Genomic DNA, 16,952 nt, shown 5'->3' with positions numbered 1-16,952 from the left:
CCTCTGCTCACTTTTTAATGGGGTTTTTTTTTCTTGTAAATTTATGTTTCTCATAGATGCTGCATATTAGACCTTTGTTGGATGCATAGTTTGTACTTTTAGCTTTTACAAACAACTATATTATGTGAATAAAATGGGATAAGACTTTTGAAAGAATTTTGAAATGTTAGAAGGAACCTCGTTTTTTATATACCAAATGAATATAATCATTTTGTGTTTTTTTTAAACTGCCATTATATCCTTTAACAATCAAAATACTATAGCTCTGGTTTTTCAAATTAAATATAGACTGTTCATATTATACCTTATTAGTACTACCAACTGTTGTTTTAGGTATTATTTCCTATCCATTAATAGCATTCGAGAAGGAATATTTTCTTCTCCTTAGAGATTCTCATAATTGACTGTGCAATGTTCTTGTATGTTCACACATCCTTTATTCTGCTTGTGCTTACTGGTTCTTTTGCCCCAACCTGTCTCCTACACAGCATAACTTGGAGCTGCTGCTAACATGAATCTGTGTTAGGAGGATGGGTTGTTTTTAAGAAAAAAGTAATGGGTTTGGATCCAAGGTGCTTTCCAAATAAAGTCCAAACTCTTAGTTTAGGGCTTTAAAACTTTTTCCTAACCTACTGTCCCAGTCTTAACCCTCATTCTGACCTCACTGGGGAATGTCATCATATGGTTAGAAACTTTACATTTTTCTTGTTTCTAACCCTTTGGTTACATCATTCTGTACATGCCTTTAAATAACATCTAGTCCATGAAGTCTCTATGGTCCTCCCACTGCAAATACTTTTTCCTCTAGACTTCTGCAATTTTCGTGTCTACTTTTCTGATGGCATCTAGCCTATTCTGTTCTGTACTTTTATATTACTCTGTGTTTTGTTCATTTGTTGAGGGTTTTTAAAAACTCTTTTATTCTGTTTCTGTATCTGTTGACAAAACTGTGAGCTTTTTAGATGTGTTCTACTCCTTATATTCACAGAAGTGTCTAGGAGGTTTTTCTTGGGCAATAAGAAATAGTCTATAAAGAGCTGTTGAGTTAAATTGAATTGTTGGGCCGCACTTTCAGATACAAGTATGAAACTGAACATTACATGAAACTGGACAAGTTTAACGAATAAATTTATTCCAGTGTTAAGTGTTTTGAAGAAGAGTCTTTATATGTGACTGGAAGAGAAGAATCAAGCTGTTTAACCAATAATGGTATCGAGTTTGGATAGCATGCTTGGCTAGAAATCAGCAAGCAGGTATCAAAGACATTGGGAGTCATGAAATGTTGTTCTACAAAGTTAAATACTTGATTAATGTTTTTTACATACAGGACACACATTTAAAGCACATGGTTTACCAAACATAAAAGGAGTGCACTAGAATTTGGGCAGGTTTTAAAAACAGAGAACGTGAATCCTGCATGCTTGAAATAAAACCTGTATTATGCAGTTTCCTCAGACCTTTGTTTAGGGAAAACAATAACATTTGAACAAATATTTTCAAAGAATGCTGTTTAGAAAGAAATCAATCTTGACCAAATATTTTCAGGTAGTACCACACTTAGCTTTGAGTTTTGTTTTTTTTTTAAATTACGTGAAGGGATCTTTTCTGGATTATAACATTTCCTAGCATTTGGAATCTGATGAAGGCCACGTCTATACAAAGAAATAGAGGTGTCACCACGAGCAGTCAGAGACAGGCTTCCTGAGCCTTTAAAATTTCTGTCCACGTATTCACATTTCCCTGGCCTACTTGATTCATGTGCTCTGTATTTTTTTCTTAGATTATTAAAACGGGAAGAAAGTTTCACATTCATTCCGCGGTCTCGTGAAGAGCTTCCAGACAACTTTCCAAAGGAAATTCCTGGGATCTGCTATTTCCTGGAGGTAAGGACTGGTCCAAAGCCACCAAAGCCTTCTCTTTCTTCGTCGAGAATAAAAAAGGTTTCCTACAACATCGGCACCATGTTCCTCCGGGAGACAAGCCTCTGAGACCTGCTACAGAACAAAGACTCCTCCAAAAAGCACAAGCCCAGAACATGGGTCACCACAGCGGGGGTGGAAAGAGATTGTGTCTCTTTCATTGCTTTGTTGAGAACAAGCAGCAAAATTTCTGTATTATGTCAGGCAATAATCCTACTAAAAGGTGGAGGTGACCGCTGTCAATACAAAGCCGGAGGATGAGGGAAATAAGATGTGTCCATTCATATGAGTGTTTTTGGTCATATATATATACATATATTTTAATTACAAGTGTGGGTCCCCTTTCAGAACTAACCAATAAATAGATTCCATGTTTTCTTGTTTATCACACATACAAGTATCTTTCCCTATATATTTGTACCACTTTTGAGAGCCAGTTTTGATTATATATTCCTACATTTAGTGAGTTGGTGGGTGAGGAATATTTTCTAAGTTTCTTTTTCTGAACAGACATTTCATACATGTATCATGGCAGTGTGGTAAACTTCCCAACTGGAAGAATTGTAACTCGGCAAAATATTTTAGGGATATTACCTATTTTTATACATATCTCTTCTAGATAACTACATTTCACACAACATTATTACATTTTCAGAATCTGCTTCTGTATTGTTAGTATATTATATAATACTAACCTATTAATCTAACATAGTTCCCCTTATTTAGAGAAATCAGTGCTTGGACTGAGAATACATATAACCAAGGATTTCAGATACCAAGAAAGCATTCTATGTCTGCTTAGTAAATATATCTTAGATTTAATTAATGTAGCATGGAATCCAGAGGAAATGGAATTTCCAAATACCAGATATATCTGTAACCGAGATTGAAGAAAGGTCTTTTTGCCACCTTCTAACAAATATCAGTTAAAATGAGATGCTTTGCTACACTGGACCCTTTTCAACTTAGCACTTATATAGGTAGCTTTTGCAACACTAAACTATATTCTAATAAACAGCATTCAACTAAATGACATGTTAGTTACCCCCTTCCTTTTCCCCAGTTGATGCCTCCTAAGAGCCGAATGCTATTCTTGAGAGCAAATTCCTGGATACTGGCATTAGTGACAAAGAAGTGTCAGGACATTTTGCCAAGAATGTTGTTTCTTCTTGTACAACACAAAGCAAGGAAACCTCTGTATTTTATGGCTTTGAGGTTTTAAAAAAATGTTCTGCAGTTTGATTGATATGGCTTTTAAATTCAGTGAATCACTTTCATGAATACTGAAGTAGCTATAATCTTCAGAACTAGTAATCATTATAGTTACAGATAGGATTCCATCGCATGTCCTGCTCAAATGAAGACCTGTTCTCATTAATCAATACTGCATGAAAATATTACTGGCTCACACTAAAATTAGGAGCATCATGTGTCCAGAGTTTTCCTGTTTGGGATCAAATATAAAATCTAAGTTTCTATTGAGGTTAATAAACTGGAAACATTTGTTTCCTTGAAACCTTGGAGAGGTCATTTTCCTACTCATTGATAACTTATGTCTAACTGAATGCAATATTCTTTTCTGTTCAGGGATTTTGGCTGCATTATGGTTTGGTTATGACATAACTCAGTTAAAGAACATATTTACTAATTTCCAATGTAGTCTATGAGGCTTATTTAATGTTTTTAAATTTTCTATTTGTGTGGCTAGAAGGCATTTGTAGATATGCAAATATTTGTTATAATCATGATCCCTTTTATAATTTGAGTTATTTTCTTGCCCTGGGGGTTTATAAGGGCACGAGTACAACACTCTTTATGTGGAGAAGACAGGAAGTAGACCTTGAACTCTAAACCTTTGCCTGACCCCCTCTTCTGTGGGCCTGTGTCTCTGGACAATGAGGAGGTTTACAGTCAGTATGAGCAGAGCAGGCTGGGAGCCCCTCAATCCTCATGCTTATATTAGAAAATGCCTTAGCAATGTTGATGGGCTCCTTGTAGCACTGGAGCATGGGGAGAGAACAAGCTCACTGATGTCGTTTATTATGTCTTCAGTAACTTAGAACTTATTATGGTATATTAAATCAATAAACATGTTGGTGATGAACAATGAGTTCTGTAACCATAAGGCTGAAAGGGACTTCCAGGAATATCCAATCTATTTCTCTCACTTTTTGTAAAGATTTGTCTAAACAACTACAAACACATATTTATTATCTCCATACTTAAGAATATCTATGGGAAGCATATTTGAAAAGCATCATTGGAAATCCACCTCATTACTAGTGATAGGCCTGGAGAGAAGTATTGTATTTATATATCTCAATTTGTCAGAAGAATCACAAATTCTGTATTAGTTTATATGATTTTACTTAGAGAAGACGTATCCATTTACATTGCCATAAATGTCACGATGAAGAACGTGCCAGAGATTTCTTATCTGTCACCGACAGGATGTCAACTACATTTTTCATATGTTATAATCTAAGTGTATATTCAAAGCTATAGTCTGAGATAATTGTCCAATCTGTTATCATTTTGCTAATCTATTATAGTTGATTATTGTAGTTACAATGTTTCTATATGTTTGTGAAGTACTATATAAAATGTCTGTTCATTCAAACTTCAATCACAGAAGTTAGAAGATGGAGAAAGAATTATATTTTTATTTGTCCTACACAATGCCATCTACATCTCTTCTCTTAGGAACTGTGATTGTAACAATGTGGTGGCATTTGTTATTTCATATGACTTATCTATATTCTCACTTACTTACAAACTATTACCAACAGCATGCATTTTAGTATGGCAGATAAAAGAAATTTATGTGATATTTCCTTAGAAACCAAATGATATCAAATTGGGGAAATGGTTTTAACCCACTCTACAAGGGATACTTTAAAATATAATTTGGCACCTATAGCTCTTGCATTTTAATGTTCTTTTAAGCTGCTATTTGGAAGAAGGCAACTTATAACTGGCCATTAGCACCAAAGCATCAATCACATTGGTATCAGGATTATGTTGATGGAGAGAATGTCATCATTTGCAAATAAATCAGTTATCTAACAAAATCAGAATCCCCCAATATGTACTCAGAATGTACTACCCTGTATCTTCTTTGTGGACCTTAATAATTAGGTATCATTGACCATAATAAAAAATAATAATATGCCTCAGAAACATAGTAGTTGGATCTCTTGTCTATATAATATAGAGAAGGGGAAGAAGACATAGCTTCCAGGTAACATGGGACCCAACTGCCTACAGTCTGCCTTTATTCATCTCTTGCTCTATATTTTAAGTAATCTTGGATTTTCCTTTTAATATCTGATTATGTGGAATCAAGTGAGCTTTGATCTGGGACTCTGAGACAGACATTGATGCCTGAGATTTGAGGGTGGGTCCGTAGGTTCAGCACTTCAAATGTTATTTCTCACAGTCTTGCACTCTTTCCTCTTGTCCAGTGACAATGGTGTCAGGACACAGTAGTTTAGTGTGAATGTGCATGTCTCTCCAGGAAAAGCAAAGCAAAAGAGAATAACAACTTAAACAAAATCTCATTCACAAAGGGAGCAAGACTTTTAACTTTGCAAATGCCTCTAAAGAGTTCTAGCAATATAAAGCGAAATTAAATTGATAGATAACAAAAGGCAAAGCCATGGCGAATTCTGAAAACCCCACCAGGCATTGTTTTTGTACAGAATCATATTGCTGCTGAACAAAACGGTGTGTGTATCTAAAGTCGTAAGGCATCAAGTAGGAGCTCAAAATTATGACCATCATTAAATATATTTGTGGAAGTCTTCTTGGGTTCCAGACTTTCTGAGGGCAAGTGTTGTGGATGGTTAAGGCAAAAAGTAAAACTTTTACACACAGGTTTCTGTCTTGTCATTTTGAGAATGACTCAGCCCATTCTAGACCCTTTCTTACTCCATTCTGTCCCTAGAAACTATCTCACCCCTCAAGCCTGGCCACAGCAAACAGCATTCTCTCTTCACTGCTGAACCCAGAATGGCTACAGAAAGGGTTGCTGGTGCCTCATTCAGGCAGATAGGAAGGACCACACACAGTCAGGCCTGAGTAACAATGTACTTCTGAAGTGTAGTAATGAACTGGATGTGCCGGGGCATTAATTATGTCTGCAGCTTCTCCCTCTGCTCTTTCTTCAAAACCCAGTCTGACTCCAAGCACTTCATGCAACTTCACTGAATGTTCCTTTGAAATTAATTATAAATGACTCTGAATAGGCTTTGGGTAGTACTAGATGCCTTTCAGCCGACAATATCTAGAAACTCAAGTCCAAGAACCAAGCCCTATATCGTAGCTTAGTTGTTTCTACTGTTAGATTATAGACCTTCAACTACAAAAATTATGTCATTTCAGAGGCTTCTATAAGCATAGCCTAATAGATCTAGCCCAAAAATCATGATGCGTAAGAGACTGAATTATTAAGATTTAACATATTTCTAAACAATTTATGGGCAGCTCTTGATATGAATATTCCTAAACCACAACCAGCTGGTTTAACATACACATAAATTGTGTTCACGTGATTGAACAAAATGTATCGTTAAATGGGTAAGTTGACCCCAGCTATGGACTCAATTTCAAGATCCTCATGGTGGTGAATGAAGAGCAGACACTGATATTATGTACAGATTAACATAATCTTGTCAGGCTATATTGAGATAGTGTGCAAAATTCCTTCCTCACACTTGATCCAAACAACTGAAACCTACATATTACTGTTCTTCCATCCTTTGTTTTCTTCCTTCATTCCTTCTTTAATTAAAAAAAGTCATTGATACATTTATAACACAGGAAGTATCACAGCTAATCTCATATTCTAAAATAGTTTTATAAAGTGATTACTATTTTTAGTTTGTGTATATGTATATGTGTGTTTATTGAATGCAGATGTTTCATTATTGAAAGAAATAAGTTTCTTTGGAAGGACTTGGGAATGCAGAGAAGTAAAGTTTGTGTCTTTATTTCTAATATGTTATAACCAGATCATGGTTTCAGTTAAGCACTTCATTGCCATTCAATCCTTATTAAGAAATGACCAGCCGGGCACGGTGGCTCACGCCTGTAATCCTAGCACTTTGGGAGGCTGAGGCGGGCGGATCACGAGGTGAGGAGATCGAGACCATCCTGGCTAACATGGTGAAACCCTGTCTCTGTTAAAAAATACAAAAAATTAGCCAGGCGTGGTGGCGGGCGCCTGTAGTCCCAGCTACTCGGGAAGCTAAGGCAGGAGAATGGCATGAACCCAGGAGGCAGAGGTTACAGTGAGCTGAGATCGCGCCACTGCACTCCAGCCTGGGCAACAGAGAGAGACTCCGTCTCAAAAAACAAAACAAAACAAAACAAAAAACAAAAAACGAATGACCTAGTTCAGTGGTTTAACTGATCTGCTTGGAAGTATCTGGCTGGCTTCATAAGAATTCCGTAGGGAGTTTTAGGAATACAGAAGACTAGTCTTTACCTTCAGAGATTTGAATTCAGTAGGTCTCGGGGAGGGCCTAGGAATCTGTGTTTAGAAAATCAGTAATGCTAATATACAGCCAGACTTGGGAATCATTGAAAAGTATTCAAATAATCTCAATTACTAGGAGTAAATACAAGCTGACGGGGATAGTAATGTTATTTCATTTGTAGTTATTTTGAAAAGTTAAATACTCTAGGCCTCATACCATTATTTCTTTCACAAATTTTAGTTTTAGATTTGATTTCCAAATTGTGGTCTTCTGAGCATAAATCTTCAAACTTAGAGACAGATGTCAACACTGATAAGCATGAGGGATGAATATTGCTCACTATAGGGCTATTAGGCATACTAGATACAGTACTATTTTCTTAGTTACTGCCAGAGCTGTGCGGTATATTGCAACATTTGCTAATCCTCACCACCGAGGTAAAAACTATGACCTTTGGGACACAGAAGCAAATATCAAAGTGACAGCCTTACTCCTGAATGCTTTGATTTTTATGTTATGAAAAGACACCAACTTAATATTTAGTCTCACTATGTACTTTTCATATTGAATTGTATATTATCTGAAAAGGGATTTCCAAGCAATACCTTCTAACAACCTTTCAAGCAATAATTTAAGCCATGGTGATGATGCCATATGAAGCTTGCACTTCTTTGCATTTCATAGAGCCTTTGTGAAAACAGAAACATGTTTTATACAAGCAATAATACAGCTGGTGTGGACTTTTTAAAGATATTCATTATTCTGTAGCAAAATGAGCAGCAAGTAATGACTCAGATTAAAAATATCTGAGCAAATGATATGCTTAATCTATCTCAGAAGTTATTCATTTGCAAACATGCTGTAAAGTGATTAATATACATCAGATTATTTCTGGTGCACAATTTTTAAAATGGCTATCAAAATATGATTTCTATTCCTGTCAAAGAGATTTGTGTATTATTTATAATGTTGCCCAATTTTTGGATCTTTGTAGTATATAATAGTAAAGAAGAAGTTAAGGATGGATAAATGAGTGGAAGTAGAGCATAGGTTGGAAGGTTGGAAGAGAGGTGATTGAGAAAGTAGGCTTTGCAGAAATATAGATTGGTCTCGGGGCGGATTAATTCAAATGTTGGTTTGATACGGTCTTGGAAGATGAAAGAATAAAGATAAAAGAGCTCATTATTACTGTTTTCAATGATAGCTACACAAGTGTTTGGTAAGTATGATAGTATTTTGACTTCAGAATATGATTGACTGAAAGTCACCTGTACTACAATAAATGTCTGAAAATGATTATTCAATAATATTGAAAAAACAGTAAAGCTTTCAGATTTTGAAATGAAAAAAATCATGTTTTTAGTCTTCTTAAAATACAATTTTAATAGAACGTGGCATACTCAATGATAATCAGTTCTTTAGTAGTTACATTTACTTTTCCATCATTTAGAATATATAAGGATCACAGCTAAAATCAACTGGTAAATTTATGTTTACACTGAGCAATATCTAAACATCAGATTATTATTTAGCATATAAGCTTAGGATTCATTCCTAAGCACCTAAATAAGATGACAGCTCCTATAATTGCCTAGTGAGGTAAACAATCCTCTAAACGTGAATATGAACACATTTGAATGGTGGGTGTGTTTGGTAGTATTTTGTCTTTAACTTTCTATTACTCATAGCAAAACTTAATTTAGCATCCGCCTGCCCACAGTTTGGAAAATTTCCCTATCAAAATCAAGCAGGATTGTTGATTCACTGAGGCTTTGACAATTATCCTCTTGTATATCACTGGATCCTTAAATCCTTAGTAAGAATGGTTTTGGGTTAAATAAATAATGGAATATATTTAATTTGAATCTATTAAATTACACTGAATTTATCCTTCCAGTTAATTCATCTAGTTGCTGATCGGATTATTCTTTATATTAGACTTAAGTACTTTGCTTATTATTTAAAAGCAGAAAAGAAAAACCAAATGGCAGGTCTGAGTATTCGTTTCTTTTTGATTCTTTTGATACGTATTTTTAAAATGAAGAAATCACTTTATATTCAGTCTTCCTTTGTGGACTTTCTGCCATTTGCAGATAAAGAAGGAATTCTACTTAATATGTTTTTACTGTGGTCTATTAAATGTCATTAAACCTATATCTAACAGGAAAGTAATAACTGGAATAAAATCAGAAATGTGCAAAATTGTTTCTTCACACCACCTCACTTTCTGAAGACAATTCTTTGCATTTTGCTGCCTGACATTTACACATCAGACTTAGGACAAAGGGACAAATGGAGTGAGTGAGGTGGGCAGGAGCTTTAGATGAGATGAAGCGAAGAGAGTTAATTTTTTCTTCAGGAAGATGTAGAGACTCTTAAAGGAGAGGCAATTTCTGTAACAAACACCGCTGGTTTAATAAAAGCCAAATTATTTATTTGACTACTGGTCACTCATTTTTAAAAAGAAAAGAGAAAGACAAAAAAAGAGAAACCCTTCACAAGCCATTTTTAGCTTTCCTCGGAGGTAGTGCCAACCTCTAGGCAGCTGCACATCTCAGTGAAGCTGGGATAGAAGCTTACAGAGCTACAAATAGATACTTTCTGAAGGTGGCAGATAGAACTAGTGTTGGTTACAATGATGAAGGTAAATGAAAGTGTCAGAACATCTGGGTTGAAGGAACAAAGAAGGCCAAATACCAGCTCTGCCATATGCCACAGAAAACCCTACTAAAATTAGCACAGAAAAACAGACTAACAGTATGCAAGTGATATTAAAACAAACTATATTTTTTCCTTTTATAACATGCCTGGCTGAGCTAGCATTCAGTGAGAAGAATACACTTTTGTCTCATGCATCATTTGAAAAAAAATTGTTGTTCTGACATTAAAGAAATTATATATTCCTTTATAGTTGGAAAATTTAATCACAAATAGGAAATATTTGTGTTCTGAAATTTGTAAACTTCTTTTGGGAGCTGTACTCTATGTCATATTCTTCTTCACACTTTTCTCAAATTGGGTTTGGCTGCTAGCAAGACAAGTGTGGAACTTTAGAGCAGAAAGATGTCCATCCATCCCTTAGAGAATGTGCCAGAGTATTTGAGCTGGAGAGAGAATCACCCCGTAGCACTTAATGGTTTTCTGTGAGACATGAAGACTCTAGTTTTCTAAACTTAAAAGTGGTTGGGTAGTATCTTAATCATCAAAGATTTTTCACTTACATGTAACTGGTTAATTCATGCAGAGTTTGTTTAGAACAGAAACTTTAAAATGAGGGAACAAACCTGAGCAATTTTCAATCAAAATTATCAGTTAGAAAAAGAATTTAAGACAAAGATTTATTGTCCTGAGTCAACTTACTCATATCCAAAACTTAGAATGTGAGAGACTTTTTAAAGTTTTCTGAATGTATCATGTTCTTCAGCAATGAGAAATACAATTAATTTTGTTTCTAGGTTCCTTAGAGTTTTATCCTCTGATGATTACATCTAATTGTGAATTACATTTAAGTGATTTTTACTTTATATTTTCCACTTGTTGCAGAAAAAAAAAAATGTCCTAAATATGGCAGACTTACAAATCATGGCATTGAGCCAGGGTTTGCAAATTTGGCAATATTATTTTACTTAAACTATTACACTTTTTAAAATAATATAAGCATTAAGGATAACAGTCAAATAATACTGTATTTTCAGCTTGTTCACATTAGAATATAGAACAATGCATTGTAAACTTGGAATAAAATCTAATTCTAAACCAATTTATGTTCAAATCATTTGAACAATAAATATGAATATTGCTACATCACCTCTGACTAATAAGAAACTATGCATTTCCATACCCAATGAAACCTCAGTTTCTGCAGCAATTCTACTTTTATTGCCTCCCAAGAAGTATTTCTTCATGGTCAATGTAACTCTTTAAAGGCTAGCAAATGAATATGACTTTCTTCTGAGGTTTGGGTGATCTGGATCAATATGTATGTTTCTAACCACTTGAAAGGCTGTCTCCTGTTTTAGCCTTTTAAGTTAAAATTTCCACAAAATGAAGCAAAATATGAAAACACCTAGTTGATTTATCAGTAACGTGAAACCCTCCTTCTGAATTTTATTGGTAAAAATTACCACACTGAAACCAAAACTTAACGTTGGCTTGGACTCTCAAATAAATTGCTTTTGTATTCTTTGACTACAAAGTATTCTCAAAAAGAAGAAATTATTTCCGATGGTAGATCAAACTCTAGCCAAGAAGGTCTAGATAACTAGAGGAGTGTATAATTATCGAAAGTAATTCAGGGGGATTTTTAGGAAAAATTCTGTTTTTGTATAAAAATTATTAGTAATGGATGGCAGCCCAAATTACTATTCCTCTTTTAAAATTTGTTTCAAGTGTGTCACCAGGCACTCATAAAATTCATTTATTTGTTATATGACCCAATAACCCGAAATAATAGGTGCTCGTTGCTTTTTCTTTTGATCATTAAAAACACCTTTATTCTGTTTAAAAAAAATTATCCTACTAAAATGCAAATGATTACCTGGCTATAGGAGGAGTCCCATTTTATGAGCATGTATGAAATATTTAGCTGGATTCAGCTGGAATGCAACTTAGAGAAAGGAATGGATACCAGTAGAGAAGATGGAAAGAGACAGAAAAATCAAACTTTGCTTACATCAAAATTAGGTCTGTAGTCTAATCCTGTTAACCTATAAGAAAGCTGAAAATAGATAAGGATAAATAATAGATTTTTAAACAAAGTATTTATATTTAATAGAATGTCATAAAAATGACAGAATGCCATGAAATTCAGCATGTCAAAACTTTGATAAAACAAACAATAAATATGCTAATTAGAGTGAATATTTAAAGGGACAAAAAACTTGTCACATCATAGATGTCTCCCCATTGCAGAATTTATTATCTGCTGGGAAAATTTGGTATTATGTCTTCAATCAATATTTGCTGCATTATCTAATTAAACATTAGTATAGTCTTTGTGCTAATGAGAAACCATGCAAGAGTCCAAATATCAAGTGTGGCTATAACTTGAATCAATTGAGTTTGGTGTTCCTGAATAAAATTCTTGATGAATGTAAAATGAATGGGTTGTATATATAGGTTTTATGTGCAGTAAATAAATTAGGCTTTAAAACTTGTTAGCATGCTTAGCACCTCTTTTTTCCATTGTATTTCCTTCCTTCCTTCCCTTCCTTCCCTTTCTTCCTTTCCTTCCCTCCCCTCTTTGCTTTCTTTCTTTCTAGCTCTTAGAAGATAAATGACAATAGTACTTTACTATTGGGGCTGAGGCCTCCCTTTTTCACTTTCACATGATTGAGCACTTTGTGGATTTGTGAGGGAAGGGGAAAGATGAGCATGTAGATATAGATCAGTTGAGGATAGAAGTGACAGAGAGAATTGGGACCTTGACTTCCAGAGACTGTCAGTCAAGAGAAATGTGGGTCTATACAAATCTATGTGTGTCCATTTTCATTGAATTTAAACACTTTTTCAAGAAGTATCAGGGTCAATCTGTATGGCCAGTCTCCTATTTTTACCCCCTACAAATGTCTTAAGTTAGAAAAACCTCTTATTTTCAAGTAGCCATTTTTTTTTTTATGTGAGTACCACACTGCTAAAAGACTGAAATAGAAAAAAAATGCTTTTTCTATTTGTAGGGAAATTGCTTTCTGAAAACTACTCCCAATAAGGTGTATACATCAAAAGCAACTTGATTTTCCTGGCTCTTCATCTAGAGATAACTGATGCACTGTCTTCTTTCTTAGATACCCCTCTGTAATTCAGCTTGGCATAGTATGATGTTTTGAGTTCTTATTGAGGGTTTGGAAACATTTGTCATCAATTTTATGTCTACTCTATTGAAAAAGCAATACACAGTGTATTCCATATTTCTTAGCTCTGTGTCTTTGAGGTTTTAAACCTATATTCAGATAGCTGTTTTTAGCTACAATTTTGAGTATTCACCAGAATTTACAAATTGCCATTTTATTAAATACAAAAAAAGAAAAATACAGCTTGGATCAAGAGATCAAACATTTACAAATCTCAATCCAAAGCCATTATTTTTCAGGGAAAATTAAACCATTTCTCGCAGAGTATTTGATTCCTAAGGGAAAATAAGTCAAATATCTTCTTTAAGAGTAAGGGTATTCTTCCATTGTAGGTACTTCTCATTGACTTTATAATAATTTGAACAAATCTTGAACAAGATTTAAAGAATCTATGATCTCCCAAACTTAAAATTGTATTCTTTCTGGCTTTTTATTTTCAGGTATTAAGATTATATTCAAACCACTTAACAAATTATCTTCATAAGTTTGTGTTAATTAATAGAAAATTATATAGGGAAAAAAACATGATTAGTTCCTCTGTGGAAAGATATGCTTCAGTGAGTTAAATACCCTTGAATTTTGGTTCTCATTTCGTATTTGGACTTTTTTGTTATGTACCTCAGGGGTCTTAAATTCTAACAGACGAGGTAGTCAAAGAAAGGGGTATAAAATATTTGAAAAAAAATTAAAACTTCAAAAGCAATGAATTTCTCTGTTAACTTTTGTTTATCCTATATTGACTTATTTTGAAATTGTAAAAAAACAGGCAGCTACCATATAAATCGGTACCTATGAAAATACTGATTACTTTCTTCCTGTGATTTTCAATGTTAAGAAAACCTTTGTCTTGAAATGATAGACAATCTTAATACTTGTTCAGATAAAGAAATATGATTTTCAATACCTTTACCATTTTTATTTCTTTAGGGAAATATTTTAATAATGATTGTAAAAATAGAAGAAATATGGTTGAGAAAAACAGAAGAAATTAAGATGAAATTTGAACAGCTGTAATCCACAGTCCCATTTTTCCCTCTATTTTATTGCCTTCTACTGAGTTATCGAAGGCCCAGATCTGCAAAATTTACAAGCTACTAATTCATTGTCTCCTTTAAGAATTTGGAGCAAAAATTACTCCAACTATGCGGAAATCGATTCACATCATCATGGCAGGTTTTGACTATGAGGGAATTCAGGTTAGAGTCAAATAGAATAATGGTCCATGGAGAACAATACTTTCTGATTTTTCTTCAAGTTGGATGAAAAGCTTTTTCTTCGTTTAAAAAAAAAAAAAAAGTCCTCCTGAGAATTTTGCCTTCGAAAAAGTCAGAAGTTTTATAACAGCTGCCTGTAGCTACATTATAACTTCAGTAATCAAGTGACAAAACTGTCTCATTATGCTTTTAAAATACTGATTAAGTGCATTCCAGAAATAATACATATCATTCTTCATTTCAAAATCAACCTACCTGAGTTCTGACTCTTCAAATGCGTGTAGCCATTTTACAAAACCAAAGGGTCTCATTTCCCAAACAGTACTTTAAATATCTAACTTAATCCTATTAATACTCATATCAATGCACAAAATAAACAGCCAAGGCAGTTCCATCAAGTCTTCAGGCACTACATAATAAAAAATAGGTTTCCAAAATCACTTAATAAAAACACAGTTATAATGTGCTCGGCCTTCATTAGCATCCTCTGCATGGGGTGGTCTTCATTTAACCTGAATTATTTTAACATTTTAGCTAATTTGTTTGCTGCAATTTCATGGGTCTAAATTTTTGGTTTGGCTTGCAATGTAAATTATATTGTACATCTGCTCCTCTGTTATTAGATTTACTTTGTGAATAATATCTTTTAAAACTTGAGTTATCAAAAACTTAAATTATGATGTCATCAACTAATACCAGGTAAATATACTAATATATATATAGGGCATGATTAAATTGCATATATTTTGAAATGTCAAACTATTTTTTGTTTTTTAAAAAAATGAATGCATCTCTTAAACCTGTACCATTCATTTTAAAAGTTTCATTTGGTATTTCATATTATATTTTAAAATATTTTTCTGTATCTAGTAGTACAGGTTTAAAGAAACTTTTTCTGATTGAAATAAAATATGCCTCATTTCACTAGAATTTTAAGAATAATACATGTAAAAGTATAACTCATATAGAATTATAAATATCCACAATATCTTGCTTTTCATGTAACACCACTTTTTACTTATTCTTTTGTTATTATTCTAAATCATCCACAATGTAAATAGCATGTTTCATGATGTAAAATGTCTTTGTATTTACAGACTGCAGCACAAGGTGAATTTGTATATGAAAAATGAGTGATGGAAATTTGGGATTCTTATAAAACAAAGTGGAAATGATCGTTGTGTGTTATATTTACATAATTCATTACAAAATTGTCTAGTTAAGTCATGCATTTATTTACCTTAAAAGTGTCCAAACTGTCACTTATAAAATATTTAAATCAATAAATAATACCAAAATGGAGTCTGAACATTCTTTTAGCATTTTTTTCCACACAGAGAAGGTGAATAACAATGCCTAAGAATGTGAATGAATAATAGATGAAAGAATGGGGGAAAGAATATAGGAGTGAATGAGATGTTCATAATACATTACCTTTATGGTTACAGATGAAGCTGCTGACACAATATTTGACAAGGCTAATTTTGATTTTTTTTTTTTTAACATGCAATCTCTTTAGTCCTCTTGCAAAATCAACGAGCACAGATTATAATTACTGTAGTGCTATGTACCTCAAATATATATATGACAAAGAAAAGGCATAACTCAGCTGTCTTCTGACTAGCCAGTTGCCTTCTTGAAAGGACAGAGACAAGGGTTCATATTACTATCATAATTAAATGTCAGTTGAATGCCTGCTGAGTAACTTTCAAGAGCATCACCATCAACCAGATGAGCTGCAGCACATACCTATAAGAGGACAATTTTATTCCAATGTTCCTATACTCCAGCAGCTTATGTATGCAGAATCAAGTTATCTTTGTTATTCAATGGCCCTCTCTTTTATAACCATTTTGTCTCAACCATACAAATTTCCATCTATTTCTAGAAGTTCCTAAGGGAGTCTTCATTCCTGTGTTCACAAAACAGGGCTGTTCTCATCTTCTGCCCTTGTCTTCGTGTTATCTGCTGCTCAGAAGCCATGCTACTCCTGAGAACCACTTCCCTGACCATATGAGAATTGATACTGAGTAGGTAAAAGAAGAAGAAACACCTAATGAATAGTTCTTAAATGATAATCACTGTAGAAGTGCTTTTATGAACAATTTTCTCAACTACATCTTAATAATCCTATAAAGATCTGCTTTCTTCATTTTAGAGGTAAGAAAATTTAAGCAGAGAGAGAGACTAAGAAGTTGTCTGTGGCATAGGCAAGTCAGAATAACAACACATGATGAGGCCTTTTGTTAATAATTTGAACTTTCAGGAACTTAACTACAAGGCAGACTGCAGTTAAGTGATATTGTGCTCAGGAAAACTAGAAATGGTTTTGGCAAAGGACTAGCGGGTTTTGACACAATTGCCCTTCTGCATGCCAAGTACTGATTTGCACACTTTCCTGAGTAAGTAGAATGCCTTCAGGTTCCTCTGCATAGAGTATCTTTCAGTTACAACAGCTGGCTCAAGTCCAGATGTGCTGGGTGATATGCA

At 33.9% G+C, this 16,952-nt stretch overlaps 1 protein-coding gene across 1 annotated transcript in view; it reads left to right on the top strand.

Annotated features, from left to right (window-relative positions):
* The window catches only part of GUCY1A2 (guanylate cyclase 1 soluble subunit alpha 2), a 335,946-nt gene extending 320,186 nt beyond the window's left edge, over positions 1 to 15,760 (top strand). The window contains exon 8 of the mRNA XM_050758693.1: positions 1,781 to 15,760. Within this exon, the coding sequence (XP_050614650.1) occupies positions 1,781 to 1,988 (208 nt within the window). The 3' untranslated portion in view covers positions 1,989 to 15,760. The remainder of the gene's footprint in view (positions 1 to 1,780) is intronic.
* The last annotated feature ends 1,192 nt before the right edge of the window (positions 15,761 to 16,952 follow it).

Source organism: Macaca thibetana, chromosome 14 (assembly GCF_024542745.1).
Source record: "Macaca thibetana thibetana isolate TM-01 chromosome 14, ASM2454274v1, whole genome shotgun sequence".
Taxonomy (NCBI): Eukaryota; Metazoa; Chordata; class Mammalia; order Primates; family Cercopithecidae; genus Macaca; species Macaca thibetana.
This window is presented reverse-complemented; position numbering and strand designations above follow the sequence as displayed.